General features: G+C 70.6%; 2 protein-coding genes across 4 annotated transcripts in view; one reads left to right on the top strand and one right to left on the bottom strand.

The window, feature by feature from the left end:
- The window catches only part of LOC129127202 (mitochondrial import inner membrane translocase subunit TIM16-like), a 38,240-nt gene extending 31,937 nt beyond the window's left edge, over positions 1-6,303 (top strand). The window contains exons 15-31 of one of the 3 annotated variants that reach the window (XM_054643674.2): positions 47-179; positions 258-433; positions 700-808; positions 901-987; positions 1,080-1,222; positions 1,294-1,398; positions 1,522-1,607; positions 1,681-1,822; positions 1,920-2,009; positions 2,087-2,203; positions 2,283-2,418; positions 2,514-2,605; positions 2,686-2,772; positions 4,102-4,186; positions 4,574-4,713; positions 5,106-5,171; positions 5,561-6,303. In XM_054643674.2, the coding sequence (XP_054499649.2) occupies positions 47-179; positions 258-433; positions 700-808; positions 901-987; positions 1,080-1,222; positions 1,294-1,398; positions 1,522-1,607; positions 1,681-1,822; positions 1,920-2,009; positions 2,087-2,203; positions 2,283-2,418; positions 2,514-2,605; positions 2,686-2,772; positions 4,102-4,186; positions 4,574-4,713; positions 5,106-5,171; positions 5,561-5,647 (1,881 nt within the window). In that variant the 3' untranslated portion in view covers positions 5,648-6,303. Of the gene's footprint in view, positions 1-46; positions 180-257; positions 434-699; positions 809-900; positions 988-1,079; positions 1,223-1,293; positions 1,399-1,521; positions 1,608-1,680; positions 1,823-1,919; positions 2,010-2,086; positions 2,204-2,282; positions 2,419-2,513; positions 2,606-2,685; positions 2,773-2,849; positions 3,043-3,455; positions 3,619-4,101; positions 4,187-4,573; positions 4,714-5,105; positions 5,172-5,560 lie in introns of those variants that run through there. The other 2 variants (XM_054643670.2, XM_054643672.2) reach the window with 2 other exon arrangements.
- On the bottom strand, positions 6,249-14,983 carry GLIS2 (GLIS family zinc finger 2). The gene is made up of 6 exons (XM_077186892.1): positions 14,309-14,983; positions 10,173-10,545; positions 9,588-9,764; positions 8,995-9,128; positions 8,360-8,478; positions 6,249-8,246 (listed from the first exon to the last, which is right to left on the bottom strand). Exons 2-6 carry the CDS (start codon positions 10,527-10,529, stop codon positions 7,459-7,461), a joined length of 1,575 nt encoding a protein of 524 aa, XP_077043007.1. The 5' UTR covers positions 10,530-10,545; positions 14,309-14,983; the 3' UTR covers positions 6,249-7,458.
- Between the last annotated feature and the right edge of the window lie 15 nt (positions 14,984-14,998).

Below are 14,998 nucleotides of genomic sequence, written 5' to 3'. Positions count from 1 at the left end.
CCATAAGACAAACCAGCACCCCCTGCCTGGGCTCTCTCTCCCATAGGAAGCCAGTGGCTACTCCTCACCATCCTCACTGGCCTCCCCAGGCAGCGCGGCCACCTCACTCTCAGCCAGCACCGGCCCCTCCAGTGGCTTTGCCAGCAGCCCCAGCCAGAAGTCCCTGCAGAGCATTTTGGGTGAGCGGGCAGCGGGGTGGGCTCGGGGTGCCCCTCTGGGGGGATTCGGGGCGCTCACTCAGCCCTCGCCTGCTGCAGGGCCCAGCTCCCGCTTCCGGCACACGCAGGGCCGGGTGCTGCACCGGGACCTGCACCTGACCAACCTGCGGGGGCTCAGCCTCACCACACCGGGCGAGAGCGACGGCTTCTGCGCCAACCTGCAGCGCGTGGCCCTGCCCCTGCTCTCTGCCGGCGGCCAGATCGCCGTGCTCGAGGTACCCGGGGAGGTGTGGAGGCCGGCACAGTGCCATGTGTGCTGTGCTTGGAGTGCCCAGGGAGGTGTGGAGGCCGGCACAGTGCGTGTGTGCTGTGCTTGGAGTGCCCAGGGAGGTGTGGAGGCCGGCACAGTGCGTGTGTGCTGTGCTCGGGGTGCCCAGGGAGGTGTGGAGGTCGGCATGGTTCCGTGTGTGCCCTGTGTGTGCCCTGTGTGTGCCCTGTGTGCCCCGTGTGCTGTGCTGCTGACCCCAGCTCTCGCCCACAGCTCTCCAAGCCTGGCCGCCTCCCCGACGTGGCCGTCCCCACCATCCAGAACGGCGCGGCCGTGGCCGACCTCACCTGGGACCCCTTCGACCCGTGTCACCTTGCTGTGGGTACGTGTGTGCCAGCCCTGCCCAGAGAGTCCCCCAGAGCTCCAGGCATTCCCGATCACCCCAGTAACCACTGCCCATCCCTTCTGGCACAGCGGGTGAAGACGCCAAGATCCGGCTGTGGCGCATCCCTGAGGGAGGGCTGCAGGAGACCCTGCAGGAGCCTGAAGCTGTTCTCCGAGGTGAGGGGACTACTGAGCACCCCACAACGGGGACAAACCAGCCCGGTGGCACCCACAGCTGGGGACAGCCACACACTGCTGAACCTCACCAGGTCACACGGAAAAGATTTACTCCATCCGCTTCCATCCCACGGCATCCGATCTCCTGGTCTCCTCCTCCTACGACATGACCGTGCGGATCTGGGAGCTGAGTGCCGGCCGGGAAGTCTTGTGCCTGCAGGGACACACAGACCAGGTAAGGGATGACAAATCCAGGGACACCCGAGAGGCAACTTTGGGACATTTGCACAACATCTGTCTCTCCAGATTTTCAGCATGGCTTGGAGCCCGGATGGGAAGAAGCTGGCAACGGTGAGCAAAGACGGACGGATACGGCTCTACGAGCCACGGCGCAGCTCTCAGCCTCAACAGGTACAATCCCAGCACTGGGGACGGGCTGGAGAGCTGGGGCTGTGGGCAGTAAACCCTCCCCATGGGCACATGACTGCACCCCCAGCTCTCTCAGAGCAGGCAGGTGACCTTCACCCCACACAGGAGGGCCCAGGTCCCGAGGGGGGACGCGGAGCGCGCCTGGTTTGGGTTTGTGGTGGTGACTACCTCCTGGTCTCCGGCTTTGACAGGTAAGGAGGGGGACACATAGCAGGGCAGGGGTCCCTGAGGACACTGCTTGCTCTCACTGTCACCTCATCACAGCCGCAGCGAGAGGAGGATCCTCCTGTACCGGGCGCAGGCCCTGTCTGAAGGACCCTTGTCTGTCCTTGGTCTGGACGTGGCCCCTTCCACCCTCCTGCCCTTTTATGATGAGGACACCAGCGTCGTCTTCCTCACTGGCAAGGTGAGGGCTTGCCCTCCAAAAAGCTGTGGAGCTCCCTGCCTACAGCACCCCACAGTGTCCATGTCCCCTGACAGTCCCTGTCTCACTCCATCCCCAGGGTGACACCAGAGTCTTCCTCTATGAAGTGACCCCCGAGCCCCCCTATTTCCTCGAGTGCAACAGCTTCACCTCCAATGAACCCCACAAGGTAAAGGGGGGGTATGCTGCCTGTCCCTGACCCCCTACCTGTGCTGCCAGACCCCACTCACACCCCCACCCCACCAGGGCTTCGTCTTCCTGCCCAAAACGGCGTGCGAGGTGCGGGAGGTGGAGTTTGCGCGGGCGCTGCGCCTGGGGCAGAGCAGCCTGGAGCCCGTGGCTTTCCACGTGCCACGCGTCAAGGTAGGTGGCAGGGGGGCTGGCCGTGTTTGGGGATGGGACAGGAGGGACAACACCCCCTGAGCGCCCCTTGCCCCCGCAGAAGGAGTACTTCCAGGACGATCTGTACCCGCCGACCCGCGTGTGGTGGGAGCCGGCGCTGGGGGCGGGTGCGTGGCTGGACGGGCAGGACGGGCAGCAGCGCCGCGCCAGCCTGCGCCCCGCAGACATGGTGCCAGGTGGGTACGGGGCTGGGCGAGGAGCCCCGGCCCTCAGGGGGGCTTTGGTCAATGGGGTAGAGCCCTCCCGCCCCACGGTGACACCGCTCTCGCAGTGAGTGAGGCCCCCAAAGAGGCTCCGGCTCGGAAGTTCGTCCCTGCGTCCGTGTACCTGGAGGAGAAGACTGACGAGCAGAAGAAGGAGGAGGTGGGTTCTGGGCCGAGCACCCTGCGCCGGGCCCGGGGTGATGCCCCGCGCCCCACGGCCCTGCCCGCCTCTCCCCACAGCTCCTCAGTGCCATGGTGGCCCGGCTGGGCAACAGGGACGACCCGCTGCCGCAGGACTCCTTCGAGGGCGTGGACGAGGACGAGTGGGTGAGTGCGGGACGGGACGCACGAACCCGGCTGGGTCCGCCCGGCCCCGCCGCGCCCTCACCCCCGGCCTCCCGCAGGACTAGGCTGGACCCGGGCCAGAGCAGCCGGGAACCCCGCACCCGCCGGGCCCGGCGGGGCCACCACGAGGAGGAGGAGGAGGAGGAGGAGGAGGAGGAGGAGGAGGAGGAGGAGGAGGAGGAGGAAGAAGAGGTGGAGGAGGCGCAGGGCCCGCCGCGGGCAGGACCCGCTATTAAAGCCGCTGCACCAGCACCGTGTCCTGCTGTGATCCTGGGACACCGGGGGGGACACGGGGACCGGGAATGGGGGAGACACAGGGAACGAGGGGGCATGTGCACCGGGGGCGACACGGGGACAGGCTCCAGGGGGATACAGGCATCGGGGTGACACAGGGACCAACAGCAGGGGAACACGGTAACCGAGCGGGACATGAGGACTGGGGCGGGGGGGTACACAAGGACACAGGGACCGTCACCGGGGGGACACGGAAATCAGGGATAACACAGGGACTAAGGGAGAGCCAGGGACCGCGGCGGGGGTGAATACGGGGACCGGGGGGACACAGGGACAACACAGGGACAAGACAGGGACCGGGGATGGGGGGCACAGGGACCGGGGGCACACGGGGACCGGATGGGGGGCACAGGGGGAGCCGGGGCCGGGGAAGTCGCGCCCCACCCGCCGCGGGCCTCCGGCGCGGGGACACCGCCAGAGGGCGCTGTGGCTGCAGAGGGGACGCTCCGCCCGCGCCGCCGCCGTCTCGGTGTCCGCCGTGACCCTCAGCCCCGGCCACGTGACCGGCGGGGCGGAAGCGGCGGCGGGGACATGGTGAGAGGGGACGGGGGGACGCGGCAGGGGCACAGCGGGACCGGGGGGCAGAGCTGGGGCCGGACAGGGCCCGGGCAGGGGCAGCGGGATCGGGAGTGTGCGAAGCAGCTGGTTCCGGGAGGGCCAGGGCCACTGGAGAGGGGACAGGGACAGGGGAAGGGGTCACAGGACCAGGGAAGGGGGAAGAAGTCGTGGGGAGGGGGGACAGGGACAGAGGAAGGGAGAGCAGGGACAGGGAGGGAGTGACAGGACCAGCGGAGAGGGGACAAGGCATGGGGACAAGGGACAGAGACAGGGGAGAGGGGAGGGGGCCTGGGGAAGGTATCACAGGGCCTGGGTGGGGGACAGGGCCAGAGAAAGGGGGACAGGGCCAGGTACGGCCATGCCAGAAGGCAGATGGGGTCAGAGCAGACCCCCGGGGGATGGGGAGAGGTGACAGGGCAAAGGAGCCGTGGTGGCTGTGACAGCAGGCTGTCCCCGCAGGCCAAGTACCTGGCACAGATCATTCTGGTGGGGGCCCAGGTGGTGGGACGGGCCTTCATGCGGGCGCTGCGCCAGGAGTTTGCAGGTAGGAGCTGGGATGCTGCTCCACGAGCTCCGTGTGCCCACGCTGCCCTGCTGGGCACTGCTCCACATCCCCACCCTTCCCTGGGCACCCCAGTGCCCCCCATCCCCAGACTGGGCCCGCAGGGGACACTCTGGCCCTGGCACTGCTGCCAGGCTCCCAGAGATCCTGGCACCCCAAAGGGCAGAGTGGGATAATCCCTGGGGTGTGATCCTGCCTTGCCTGCTCCCTGCCACCTCCCTGGCACTGGGACGGCATCCAGATGGCCCCGGGGTGGCTGGGTGGGGACAGAGGGGGACACTGGGCTCTGAGCACCTGGAAGTGCTCAGGCTTTGCTGCCTGAGGGCCGGGTGCCCGGGGTGGCAGGGGACTGAGGCCGGGTGTCCCCAGCGAGCCAGGCCGCGGCCGATGCGCGGGGCCGTGCCGAGAGGCCCCAGTCTGCTGCTGCCTCCAGGATCATCGGCATCAGCCTCCAGGAAGCCCAGCAGATCCTCAACGTCTCCAGCCTCAACCCTGAGGAGATCCAGAAGGTAGAGGCTTCCTTGGAGCCAGGGAGGGGTGGTGCTGGCAGGGCCTGGCCTCTCCAAGGGTGCTGCTCTGCATGGGGGTGGCAGCTGGTCCCTCATGCTGTCTTGGGTTCATTTAATCACAGTTTGAGGATTTGGAGGATTCCCTGCCCCAGCTGGAGCAGCCCTCCAGGCTTCGCCTCTGCATCTGCCCAGCAGGGCTGCTCAGGGAAGGGGTGTGGGAGCTCTGGAGGTGCCCTGCTGGGAACATGGGGGCTCCCAAGGGGTGTCAGGCAGAGCCAGCTGTGTCCCCAGGATCACTCTTCAGCAATGCTCTGGGGAGTGGGAGGTGCCAGGGTTTGGGAGTGGGAATGGCAAGGCTGGAGGTGCCTCTGACCCAGAGCTTCTCTCGGCAGAACTACGACCACTTGTTCAAGGTGAACGACAAATCAGTGGGAGGCTCCTTCTACCTGCAGTCCAAGGTGAGTGCCAGGAGGAGCCAGGCAGGGGCTGCACCTTCCTTCCCCTGCCTGGCTTTTGGGACAGGCAGGGCCTGGATATACCCAGGGATGAGGCACGGAGGGGAGTGGGGCACCCTATCCCTGGATGTCCCCCCATCCCTGGGTGTCCCCCTATCCCTGGGTGTCCCCCCATCCCTGAGTGGCCCCCCATCCCTGGGTGTCCCCCCATCCCTGGGTGTCCCCCTATCCCTGGGTGTCCCCCTATCCCTGGGTGTTCCCTTATCCCTGGGTGTCCCCCATCCCTGGGTGTCCCCCATCCCTGGGTGTCCCCCATCCCTGTGTGTCCCCCATCCCTGGGTGTCCCCCCATCCCTGGGTGTCCCCCATCCCTGGGTGTCCCCTGTCCCACAGGTGGTGCGAGCCAAGGAGCGGCTGGATGAGGAGCTGCGCATCCAGGCCAAGGGTGACAAGGAGAAGGGGCGGAAAGCTGAGACGTGACTGCTGCCACCCCTGCCCCTCGTGCCCCTCACCCTTAACTTATAGGTAGCCAATAAACACCGTGTCCTCCAGCACCTGGCCTGGCTGCTCCACACCCGGGGAGGGAGCGGGACCTGCCTGCCCAGCGCTGCCCTGCAGGGATCGGCCCCTGCGAGGGGCTGTGCTTGCCCAGGGGAGGAGGAGGAGGCAGCTGGGGAAGAAGGGGTGTCCCCAGGGCATTGAGGCTGCCAGGGCTCAAATGGCACTGGGGGAGGCTGCAGGAGCTATTTTTGGTGGGGAGGTTGGATGCTCTTGGATGGAGTGCACCTCTGGCTCCATACCCTGGGAGTGCTTTGCCGTTACCTCCTCCCAGCGTGGATGGCTGCTGGCTCGGGGTGAGGGGCTGTGAGGGGACACCCTGTGGCTGTCCCCACCTGCAGCTCACCCCCCAGATGCTGGCAGGGTGTCACTGGTGCCAAGGCTGCCTGAGCAGGAGCGTGGGGACACGGCTGGGGGTCAGGCAGGGCCAGCCGTGCCCCCAAGGTCACACCCGTCCCCCCCCGCACCTCTCTGTCCCCAGCGCGGGCTCCTTGCCGTTGGCACCACGGACTGAAACAGGAACTTACTTCAACTTCACTTTATTGTTTTCTTAATAAACTTCCTCTCCCCTGGACGAATATAGTGTTACAGTCGTTAGCTTATCTCGTACTTGTGCAGTCCTTACACGCTACGCTAACAGCGATGGAGCCCAACAGGAGGAAAATAAAAACAACCCAGAAACTACGATAGAAAGGCACTTCGAGACCGTTAAAATACTGATGTCCTGGAATGTGCAACAACAAACCGATGAGGAGCGAGGAGACGTTTCACCGGCCGGGGCGGCCTGGTCGAGGGCCCGCAGCCATGCTGGGCTGGGGCAGCGCCGGGCGGCCGCGGTGAGGGCAGGGAGACCGGCTCCCTGCGGGGCACCCCCGGCACGGGGCGGGACTGCGGGCACCCCCATGGCTCGGAGCCAGCGGGACGCGGCTGTGACCCCGGGGGGAGCTCCGAGCTGCGCCCGCGCTCAGGCTGGGCACGCTGCCCCACGGCCGGGGCTCGCCCGGGAGCATCCAGCCCCAGGAGCGGTGCCCGGCAGCCGCTGCCGGCCGTGCCCGCGCTGCCCGCATGCGCTCGCGGTGCGTGGTTAGGTATGAACGTAGCTAGAGGGGGGCAGTGCCCCGGCGAGCGGCACACCGGCCGTGTGCCTTGTCACGGGAGGGCCGGGGAGGCGGCGGGGACGGAGCGGGGAGGAGGCGGGCGGGCGCCGGGCCGGCGAGTGCCCAGCCAGCTGGGCCCGGCACGGGCTGCCGGGGCTGGGATGGCACGGCCGGGCACGGCTCGGGGCTGCGGAGCGGCCGGGCCCCCGGCTGTCACCCCGCTGTCCGTGCGGCAGAACCTGGGGGCTGCGGCCCCCCACAGCAGCACCGAGGGCTCGGGCAGGGAGACGCCGAGTCAGCGGAAGCAGGAGAGCCCAAGCGGGACCCTGTCGGAGCAGGGGGCTGGTCGAGAAATAAATAGCGGCGTATCCGGCTGCCCAGGGCCGGGGGAGGGGAGAGGGAGCAGGGGGACCCCCCTGTGCCCCACCTGCCCCCAGCACGGGGTCGCAGCCGGCTCCGGCCGCCGAGGGATTATTGCTTTTCTCAGAAGAGTCCGTTCTTCTTTCGTGACGGGTAAAAGCACGAGCGAGGCCCCGCCGGGGCGGCAGGGGGAGAGGGGGCCATGCCCCCCGTCCCCAGACGGGAACGGGATCTGCCCACGGGGCCGGCGGCTGACCCCGGGCATCGTCGGGCCCCTCAGTTGACGGCGGCGGGTTTGAGCAGCAGGGAGCCGGGGGGGATGAGCACCCAGCCTGGAGGCAGCGCCTCGGGGCTGCCCCCCGAGCTGACACCGGCCGAGAGGTCGAGCACGGCCCCCGGCAGCAGCGCCAGGCTCTCGGGGGGCACCCGCGGCCGCCCCGGCTCCGTCCTTTCGCCCCTCTCCTTGCGGCTCTCCAGCCCCTTGCCCGCCTTGGGCGGCCGCCCCTCAGCCCCGCCGCCCTTCTCCCCCTCGGCCTTGGCCCCGCCGGCCAGCAGCGACATGACGGGCAGCCCCAGCCCCGCCGCGAAGGGCGAGGGCAGCAGCGGGCTCTTGGCCAAGTTCAAGGGGCCGCCGTTGAGGGGCAGGACGGGGCCGGGCAGAGCGGGCAGCGCGCCCGCAGCCCCGCAGCCCAGGGCGCTCAGGTCGAGCGGCGCCGGTGCCAAGGGGATGGGCAGCGCCGGCAGCCCCGGCGGAGCGAAGAGGGCGGCGGGGTTGGGGATGACGAGCTGCGCCCCGTTAACGTAGGGCACCTCCGCCGAGCCCAGGGGCGTTTTGGGAGGCGGGTGGACCTTGAGCATCTCCGGGTGCTCGGGGGACACAAAATGGCCGTGGGCTTTGATGTGCTTGCGGAGGGAGCTGGGGTCGGTGTAGCGCTTGTGGCAGCCCGGCATCTTGCAGGAGTAGGGCTTCTCCACGTAGTGCGTGCGGGTGTGCTTGAAGCGGTCGCTGGAGTTGGAGTAACGCTTGTTGCAGCCTTCGTAGGGGCAGATGTAGGGCTTCTCACCTGCGGGACAGCAGCACTGCGTCTGCCGGGGGGCAGCAGCCCCGCCGTGTCCCCCGCGCCCCCCCGGGCCCCCCGCCGCCCCAGCAGCTCAGCGTGGGGGCTGCTGTGCTCACCTGTGTGCGAGCGGTTGTGGATTTTCAGGTTCTCCAGGCGGGAGAAGCTCTTGTTGCAGGTGGGGCAGCGATGCGGCTTCTCGTTGGTGTGCGTCCGGATGTGGATCAGCATCTTGTACCTGAGGGATTGGGGCAATCACAGAATCATGGAATGGGCTGGCTTGGGAAGACCTTAAATCTTGTATAATTCAAACCCCCGCTGCCATGGGCAGGGACACTTTCCACTATCCCAGGCCCTGTCCAGCCTGGCCTTGGACACTTCCAGCTTCTCTGGGCACACTGTGCCAGGGCCTGCCCACCCTCACAGGGAACAATTTCCTTCTAATATTCCATCTAAATTTCTCCTCTTTTAGTTTAAAACTGTTCATCCTTGTCCTATCCCCATCTGCTTTTGGAAGCATCAGGGAGGGAATGTTAGGGAGGGAGTCAGCCCTGCCTTCCAGGGCAAGTCGTTGTCCCCGTGCCTTGGCTATGGGGTGGGAGAACAGGGACATCCAGGCCAGCACAGTCACCCAGCCCCCCCAGGACCTCACACCCTGCACGAGAGGGAGAGACAGATGGAAACTTCCCCTGCACATCCCCAGTGCTGGGCTCCTGCCTCCCCTCAGCAGCCCCCCAGAGCCCCCCATGCCCACCTGGCATTGAAGCCCCTGCCATGGCGGGCACAGCCCTCCCAGTGGCAGCAGTACCCCGCGTCCTTCTCAGGTTTGACGTGGAAGTCGTTGACGTGGTCCACCAGGTCTTGCAGGAGGTCAAAGAACTGGTTGCACTGTGGGCAGGAGGCTGGGGGTGAGGGAGCCCAGCCCAGGGTGGGCACAGGGGGGGATCTGTCCCCCCATCACGGCCAGCACCTGCCCCCCACCCCATCCCAGCTCCCACCTGTGGGCAGCAGCAGCAGCAGCATTTGGGGAAATGGAAAAGGCCCTTTGCATGACCCCCAGCCCTGCATCGCCCCCCAGCATCTCTGCACAGCACCCACCTCCCCATCACCACCTTCCCAGCCCTAAAACTTATCCTTCCCAGCCCTACTGTTGGCCTCCCAGCCCCAAAACTTGCCCACAGCCCCAAAGAGCTCTGCCATGGCCTTCCAGTCCCATGTCCTCTCCCCAGCCCCAAAATTCCCCTGCTTGCCCCCCATCCTTGCAAGGCCCATCACCACCTGCACCCCCTCAAAGCTCCCACACACCCCCACCATAGCCCCCCATGGCCCCCAGCCCTCCCTGCTGACCTTGGACCAGCGGCAGACGAGCTGCTTGGGCAGGGGCAGCTCGGGGGGGAGCCGTTTCTCCTTGCTGGGGGGCAGGAAGGCGGCGGGGGGCAGGTGCAGGGCCCCCCCGGCCCCCAGAGGCAGGAAGAACTGGAAGGAGCTGGGGAGGCCATCGATGTAGCGCAGGGACTGGAAATCCTGGAGCAGAGTCCAGATGGAGGAGCAGTGTGGGACAGGGCCAAGCCGGATGGAGACCCCCAGAGACGCCCCCCAAGCCCTTCAAGAGATTCTTCCCATCCCCCCAGAAACCCCAAAACCTCACAGAGACCCTCCCAGAGATCCTCCCTCGCTCCCCAGAAACGCCCTAGATCTGCCACCCCCCCCTCAGGGACCCCAAAACCCCACACAGACCCCCAGAGACGCCCCAAAGAGACCTCCCAGGGGCCGCCCCGGGGATACCTCTGGGGTCGGGGGGGCCAGGCAGGACATTGACCCCGGGCTGTGTGTGTACAGCAGCAGCACCGGGCACGCTGCCGAGCTTGGGAGCACTGGCCGGGCACAGTCCCCACAGCTGGGGACACCTCGGGGGGGCACGGCCGTACTTACGTGTGGGGTGAGGGGGCCGGGCAGGTCGGCGCTGCCCTGGCGCTCAGGGGACAGCGAGGCGCTGCCAGCCGGAGACTCCCCCCCGGAGCGGGGCGAGAGGCTGAGATCCACCACGGGCACCGGGAAGCGCCCGTCCCGCGGCTCCACCAGCCTGGAGTGTCCCAGGAGCCCGGGCGACGGCGAGGCTGGCACGGCCCGGCGCCCCCCCCGGCTGCCGCCCCGGCCATCCCCGGCCGGCGGGGTGTCCGGGCGCTGGGCAGCGCGGGCTCGGGGGCCGGAGGGGCCCCGCTTCTCGCGGGCAGCTCGCAGCTTGGAGATGCTCAGCTTGAGGTCCAGGGGCTCCTCCAGGGAATGCATGGTGCCGGGGTGCGCTCTGCGGGGGACACCCAGGGGTCACCCGGTGCCACCCAGAGCATCGCCCCAGCCCGGCCCCATGGCAATGCCCGCTCTGCTCCGGGCCGGAGGACACGGTGCTGGCACGGAGACCGTGCCGTCCCTTCCGGCCGCCCTGCCGCGGCCCCCTCCCGCAGCGGGCAAAGGGCAGGGCATGGCACCGGCCCCCCCCCCACCCCGGCCCTTCGGTGTCCCCAGTGTGTCCTCTCCGTGTCGCCGGCACAGCCCCTTGGCCCGTGACCAAACCTTGCCGGGGATTGCCAAATCCCCTGGGCACCCGCGGAGCTACAGCCGTGGTGTCCCCATTCCACTCCCCCCCCCCCCCCCCAATCCGTGCATCCATCCATCCGTCCGTCCCTCCGTCCGTCAGTCCCCACGGGCCTGCCCCAGCGAGGCCTTTCCCAGCGGCAGAGGAGGGCGGTGGCGGCCACCAGCCCGGCGGTGACCCGGGCGGCCGAGCCCGCTGGCCCCAGCCCCGGAGGCGGCAGAGCTTCCTCCCCCGCCGGGGCCCCTTCCCCGCCGGCCAACGCCGCCGCTGCCGGGGCCGAGCAGGGGCTGCCGGCCGCACGGCGTGGCCCGGAACGGCACGGAACGGCACACAACACAATGCCACCCTCGCGGCTCGGCCGCCGCACATCTGGCGGGCAGGGCAGCTGAGAACGGGCAGCTCGGTGCAGCAGTGAGCGCCCGAGCCGGAGGCGATGCCGTCCCCCGGCTGTGCCCCCGCGGCCACCCGCATCGCCCGGGGCAGGCTGGGGGCGGCCGAGGGGCCGTGTCGGGGGGCACGGCGCACCCAGCACACGTGGCAGCGGGGGGGCCCCTCCATCCCCACCCCGCCCCGGGGGGCCCGGCCCCCGCCCTGCCCCGCCGGAGGGGCCCCCCGCGCTGGCGGGGGTCCAGCCCGGCTCAGACGCTGAGGAATGCGGAGGAGCCGCGGGGGGCATGGGGCCCGGGCGGCGGGGCGGGGACCCCCCGCCTGCACCCCCGAGCTGGCCGAGGGGCCGGCCCCAGGGGGGGTTCCTGTCCCAGGCTCCCGCGGTGGGAGGAGCCGCCCCACAGCATCGCATCCCCCTGAGCCTCCCGCGGCCGGGGGTCAGCCCCATAGGCGGGTCCCTCCTCTTCAGTGGGGGGGTCCTCGCCCGAGCATCCACCTCCTCCCGCCGCTCCGGAGGCGGCCCCATCTCCCGGGACAGGGACTCTCGCTGAGCTCTCCCGGCCAGCCCGCAGTGGGGCCCTTCCCCTCTGGCGGGGGGGGGCTCGCCCTGCGCCCCACTGCGGGGTGTGCCCATGGGCTGTTCCCAGCCTGAGCCCCACCACGCTCCTCGGGCTCCAGCACCCCCGTGTGCCCCACAGCCTGGTGGCACAGCTCGGCACAGACAGACACAGGGGCAGGACCCCACAGCTGGGGTGGCACAGCAGGACCCCCAGCCCAGGGAGTGGGACAGGGGCTGGCATCGCCCCGGCCACGGCGGTCCCGCAGTGGGGCCAGGCAAGGCGTCACTGCTGGTCCCACCACGACGGTCCCGTCCTCACGTCCTCGGGGTTGGGAGGTTGGGGGGGTCCCGGTGCGGGCGGTGCTGGGTGGGGACCGCAGCCATCCCCGGGCGGGACGGGTGGGAAAGGGGCCTCCAGCCGCTGACGCCAGGGCTCCCAGCGCGGCCGCGGGCGGGCGAGCAGGAGGCTGCCAAACCACGCGGCCTCGGGAAACGGGGCGCCGCGGGGGCCCCGCGGGGATGGGGACGGGGACAAGCCCTGCGGTGGCTTGGCCGGACGCCCCAGCACCTGCGGCCCCCGCGCGAGGCCCCTGCCCGCTCCTGCCTGCCCCTGCCTGCTCTCCCCCCATGGCCTCTCCTGCCCGCGCCAGGCGCTGCCAGCCCAGCCCCAGCCCAGCTTCCCCCCCGCCACACCAGTTCAAACCAGTCCGTCGCGGGGCTGCGCCCAGGGGCTTCCCAGTCCGGGTGGGGGCCGCTGGGATGGAGCCCGGGCGCGGGGGGAGCCCCCCCATCTCCATCCCCTGGGCCCCCCGCGCTGCCTGGCCGGCGGCACGGCCGGGGGACCCGGGGTGACCCCGGAGCGGCCGGCGGGGTGCCAGCTCTCCAGGCTGCTGGCATTGCCGGGGTGTCGTGTGTCCCCCCTCCAGCCCCAAACCCGTCAGGAATAGCACGGAGGGAGCGCGGGCAGCGGCTCCCGCGGCGCGGTGGGCTCGGGGATGGCGGCGGGGCGGGATGTCACTGCCATCGCCGGGGGACGGTGACCCCGGGGCCCGGGGAGTGGGAGCGGTGCCAGCGCTGCAGGCAGGGCTCGGTCTCCGCCGCCGTGGCAATTGGCAGCGGCAGGCTGGCACCGCCGCGACGGGGGGCACTCCCCGGAGCCCCCCGTGCCAGGGCAGCGTGGGTGGGTTGGCAGGATGCGGGTCATTGTCCCCACGGCTGCTGGCAGGACACGGGCGCCCGTGGGACCCGCCATCGCTGCTTGTCCCACTGCAGATGGTGCTGGCACTGCCACAGCCGCTCCTGACGGGAGCCCACCGGTGCCTGACGGGTTTGGGGGAGGGGAGGGGGGGTCACATCCTGCTGGTAGCTCCATCTTGTCACTGTGGCCCTCCAGCACCCGTCACCCCGCGCCAGCCGGGCTGACGGCAGCTGCCAAAGGTGTCCCCAGGAGTGGACACGGCTGTGGTCCCCGAGCTGAGGCCGGTGCCGTGGTTCCCCCTTGCCGGGCATGTGGAAGCCGTGGGGGTCCTGGCAGAGGGCTGACAGCAGCCCCCTGGCACCCCGGGAGCAGCCCCACGGCAGCGCCGCCAGCGCCAGGGCCCCCGCCAGCCCTGCCTGGGGACACAGCTGGAGCAGGCGGGGACAGCAGCGGGGTGGTCCCCGGCACCCAGCGGAGCAGCGCCCTGGGTGCGGCAGCATCGTGGGGATGGGGGCACATGGGGACCCGGGCTGGGGGAGGCGGTGACAGCAGGGTGACAAAGGCATGGGGAAGGGGAGGTGTCCACCGGCTGCAGGGCTTCTCCATGCTGGGCAGGGAACGAGCGCCTGCAGCAGTGCCTAGGGACACCGGGGACAATTCGTGGTTCCCGCTGCTGGCACCTCAGGGAGGGGGTCACACCGTCCTAGTCCCCAAAACACCCCACAATGGCACAGCCGGGGCTTGGCCACCCCACGCCTCAGCCCCACGAGGCCGTGGGATTGTCACCCCCCACGGTGGGGACTGTCACCTCTCACGATGGGGATCGGGAGAGCCCCGCCAAGGGGACCGGGGTGACGGGCGCTGCCGGGCGGTGGCACCGCCGGCGTGAGACCGGGATGGGGACGCCCTGCACCCCCCACCCAATGCCGCCCTTTCTCCCCTCTCGCACCATGGGGACACTGGTGTGTCACCAGAGGTGGCCGCAACCCGGCAGAGCCACCCAGCACGTCCCCGCCGCAGCCCCCGCCCCACGGCCAAGGTCAGGACACCCGCCCGGGGTGCGGGGGGACGGCGGGTGACGGCCACCCCCCCCCGGCACCCACCGGGCAGCGGGGAAGCCTCCTCTCCTCATTTCCCTCGGGGGTGCGGCGGGGCCGCGTCCCCCCCCGACCCCGCTCCCTGGGCGGGGGGGGCTGCAGGTGCCAAGGGACCCCCCGCACCCCCGAGGTGGCTCGGAAGGGGCTGCCCGGAGGGTCCCCCCTCCCCCCGGCGGTGGCAGCATCCTCCTCATCGTTCTCCTCCCCTCCGCGGAGCCCGGAGCGCGACCGTACCTGCGGCGGGGGCTCAGCGCCGGGCGGGAAGCGGGGCGGGGTGCGGGGCTCGGCGGAGCGGGGCCCCCCGGGGCCGGTGCCGGGGCCGGTGCGGGGCGGCCGGGCCGCTCCGCCACATCCGCAGGGGCTGGGGGCGGGGGTGGCGGCGGCGGGGCTGGGCCCCCCCTGCCCGGTCCCGGGGGCGGCGGCGGGGCGGGGGCTCTGCCCGCCGTGATTTATGGCCGCCCCGCACCGAGCGGCCCGGCCCCGGCTGCGGGCGGCGCTGGGCGGGGGCGGGGGCGGCCCCTCCCCGCCCCCGCGGGGGGCACCGGGGGGCACCGAGCCCCGCCCCGGGGGGGGAACCCGCCGCCCCCCCGCGCAAGGTCACCCCGGCGCTGCGGCAGAGCCGCCCCCCTCCCCCGCGTGTCCGTGTCCCCTCCGCGTGTCCCTGTCCCCCCCCCGGGGACGTGGCGGGGCGGGGGGCGGCGCCCACCGGAGCCCCCACCCCGTACCGGGGCGGCTCGGGGGGAAGGGGGGGGGGAGCGTGGGGGTCACCCCGGGGAAATGGGGGTTGGGGGGGATCCCCCTCCCCGCAGGAACGGCGCCGCCCGCCCGTCGCGTGACGTCACAGAGCGGGGCTGGCGTCACGCCTGGCGGGGGCCCCCGCATGACGTCACCGGCGGGGGGGTTGTCCCGGGGCCGCGGCTCCTT

The sequence above is a fragment of the Agelaius phoeniceus genome, chromosome 16 (genome assembly GCF_051311805.1).
Source record: "Agelaius phoeniceus isolate bAgePho1 chromosome 16, bAgePho1.hap1, whole genome shotgun sequence".
NCBI classification, from domain to species: domain Eukaryota; kingdom Metazoa; phylum Chordata; class Aves; order Passeriformes; family Icteridae; genus Agelaius; species Agelaius phoeniceus.
This window is presented reverse-complemented; position numbering and strand designations above follow the sequence as displayed.

Excerpts from the sequence above, each read along its gene's own strand:
- GLIS2 (XM_077186892.1), bottom strand. The coding sequence starts at position 10,529 with ATGCATTCCCTGGAGGAGCCCCTGGACCTCAAGCTGAGCATCTCCAAG. Across the intron at positions 9,129-9,587 it reads TCGTCTGCCGCTGGTCCAAG|TGCAACCAGTTCTTTGACCT; the intron begins GTCAGCAGGGAG and ends TCCTGCCCACAG. Across the intron at positions 8,479-8,994 it reads GGCAGGGGCTTCAATGCCAG|GTACAAGATGCTGATCCACA; the intron begins GTGGGCATGGGG and ends CCAATCCCTCAG.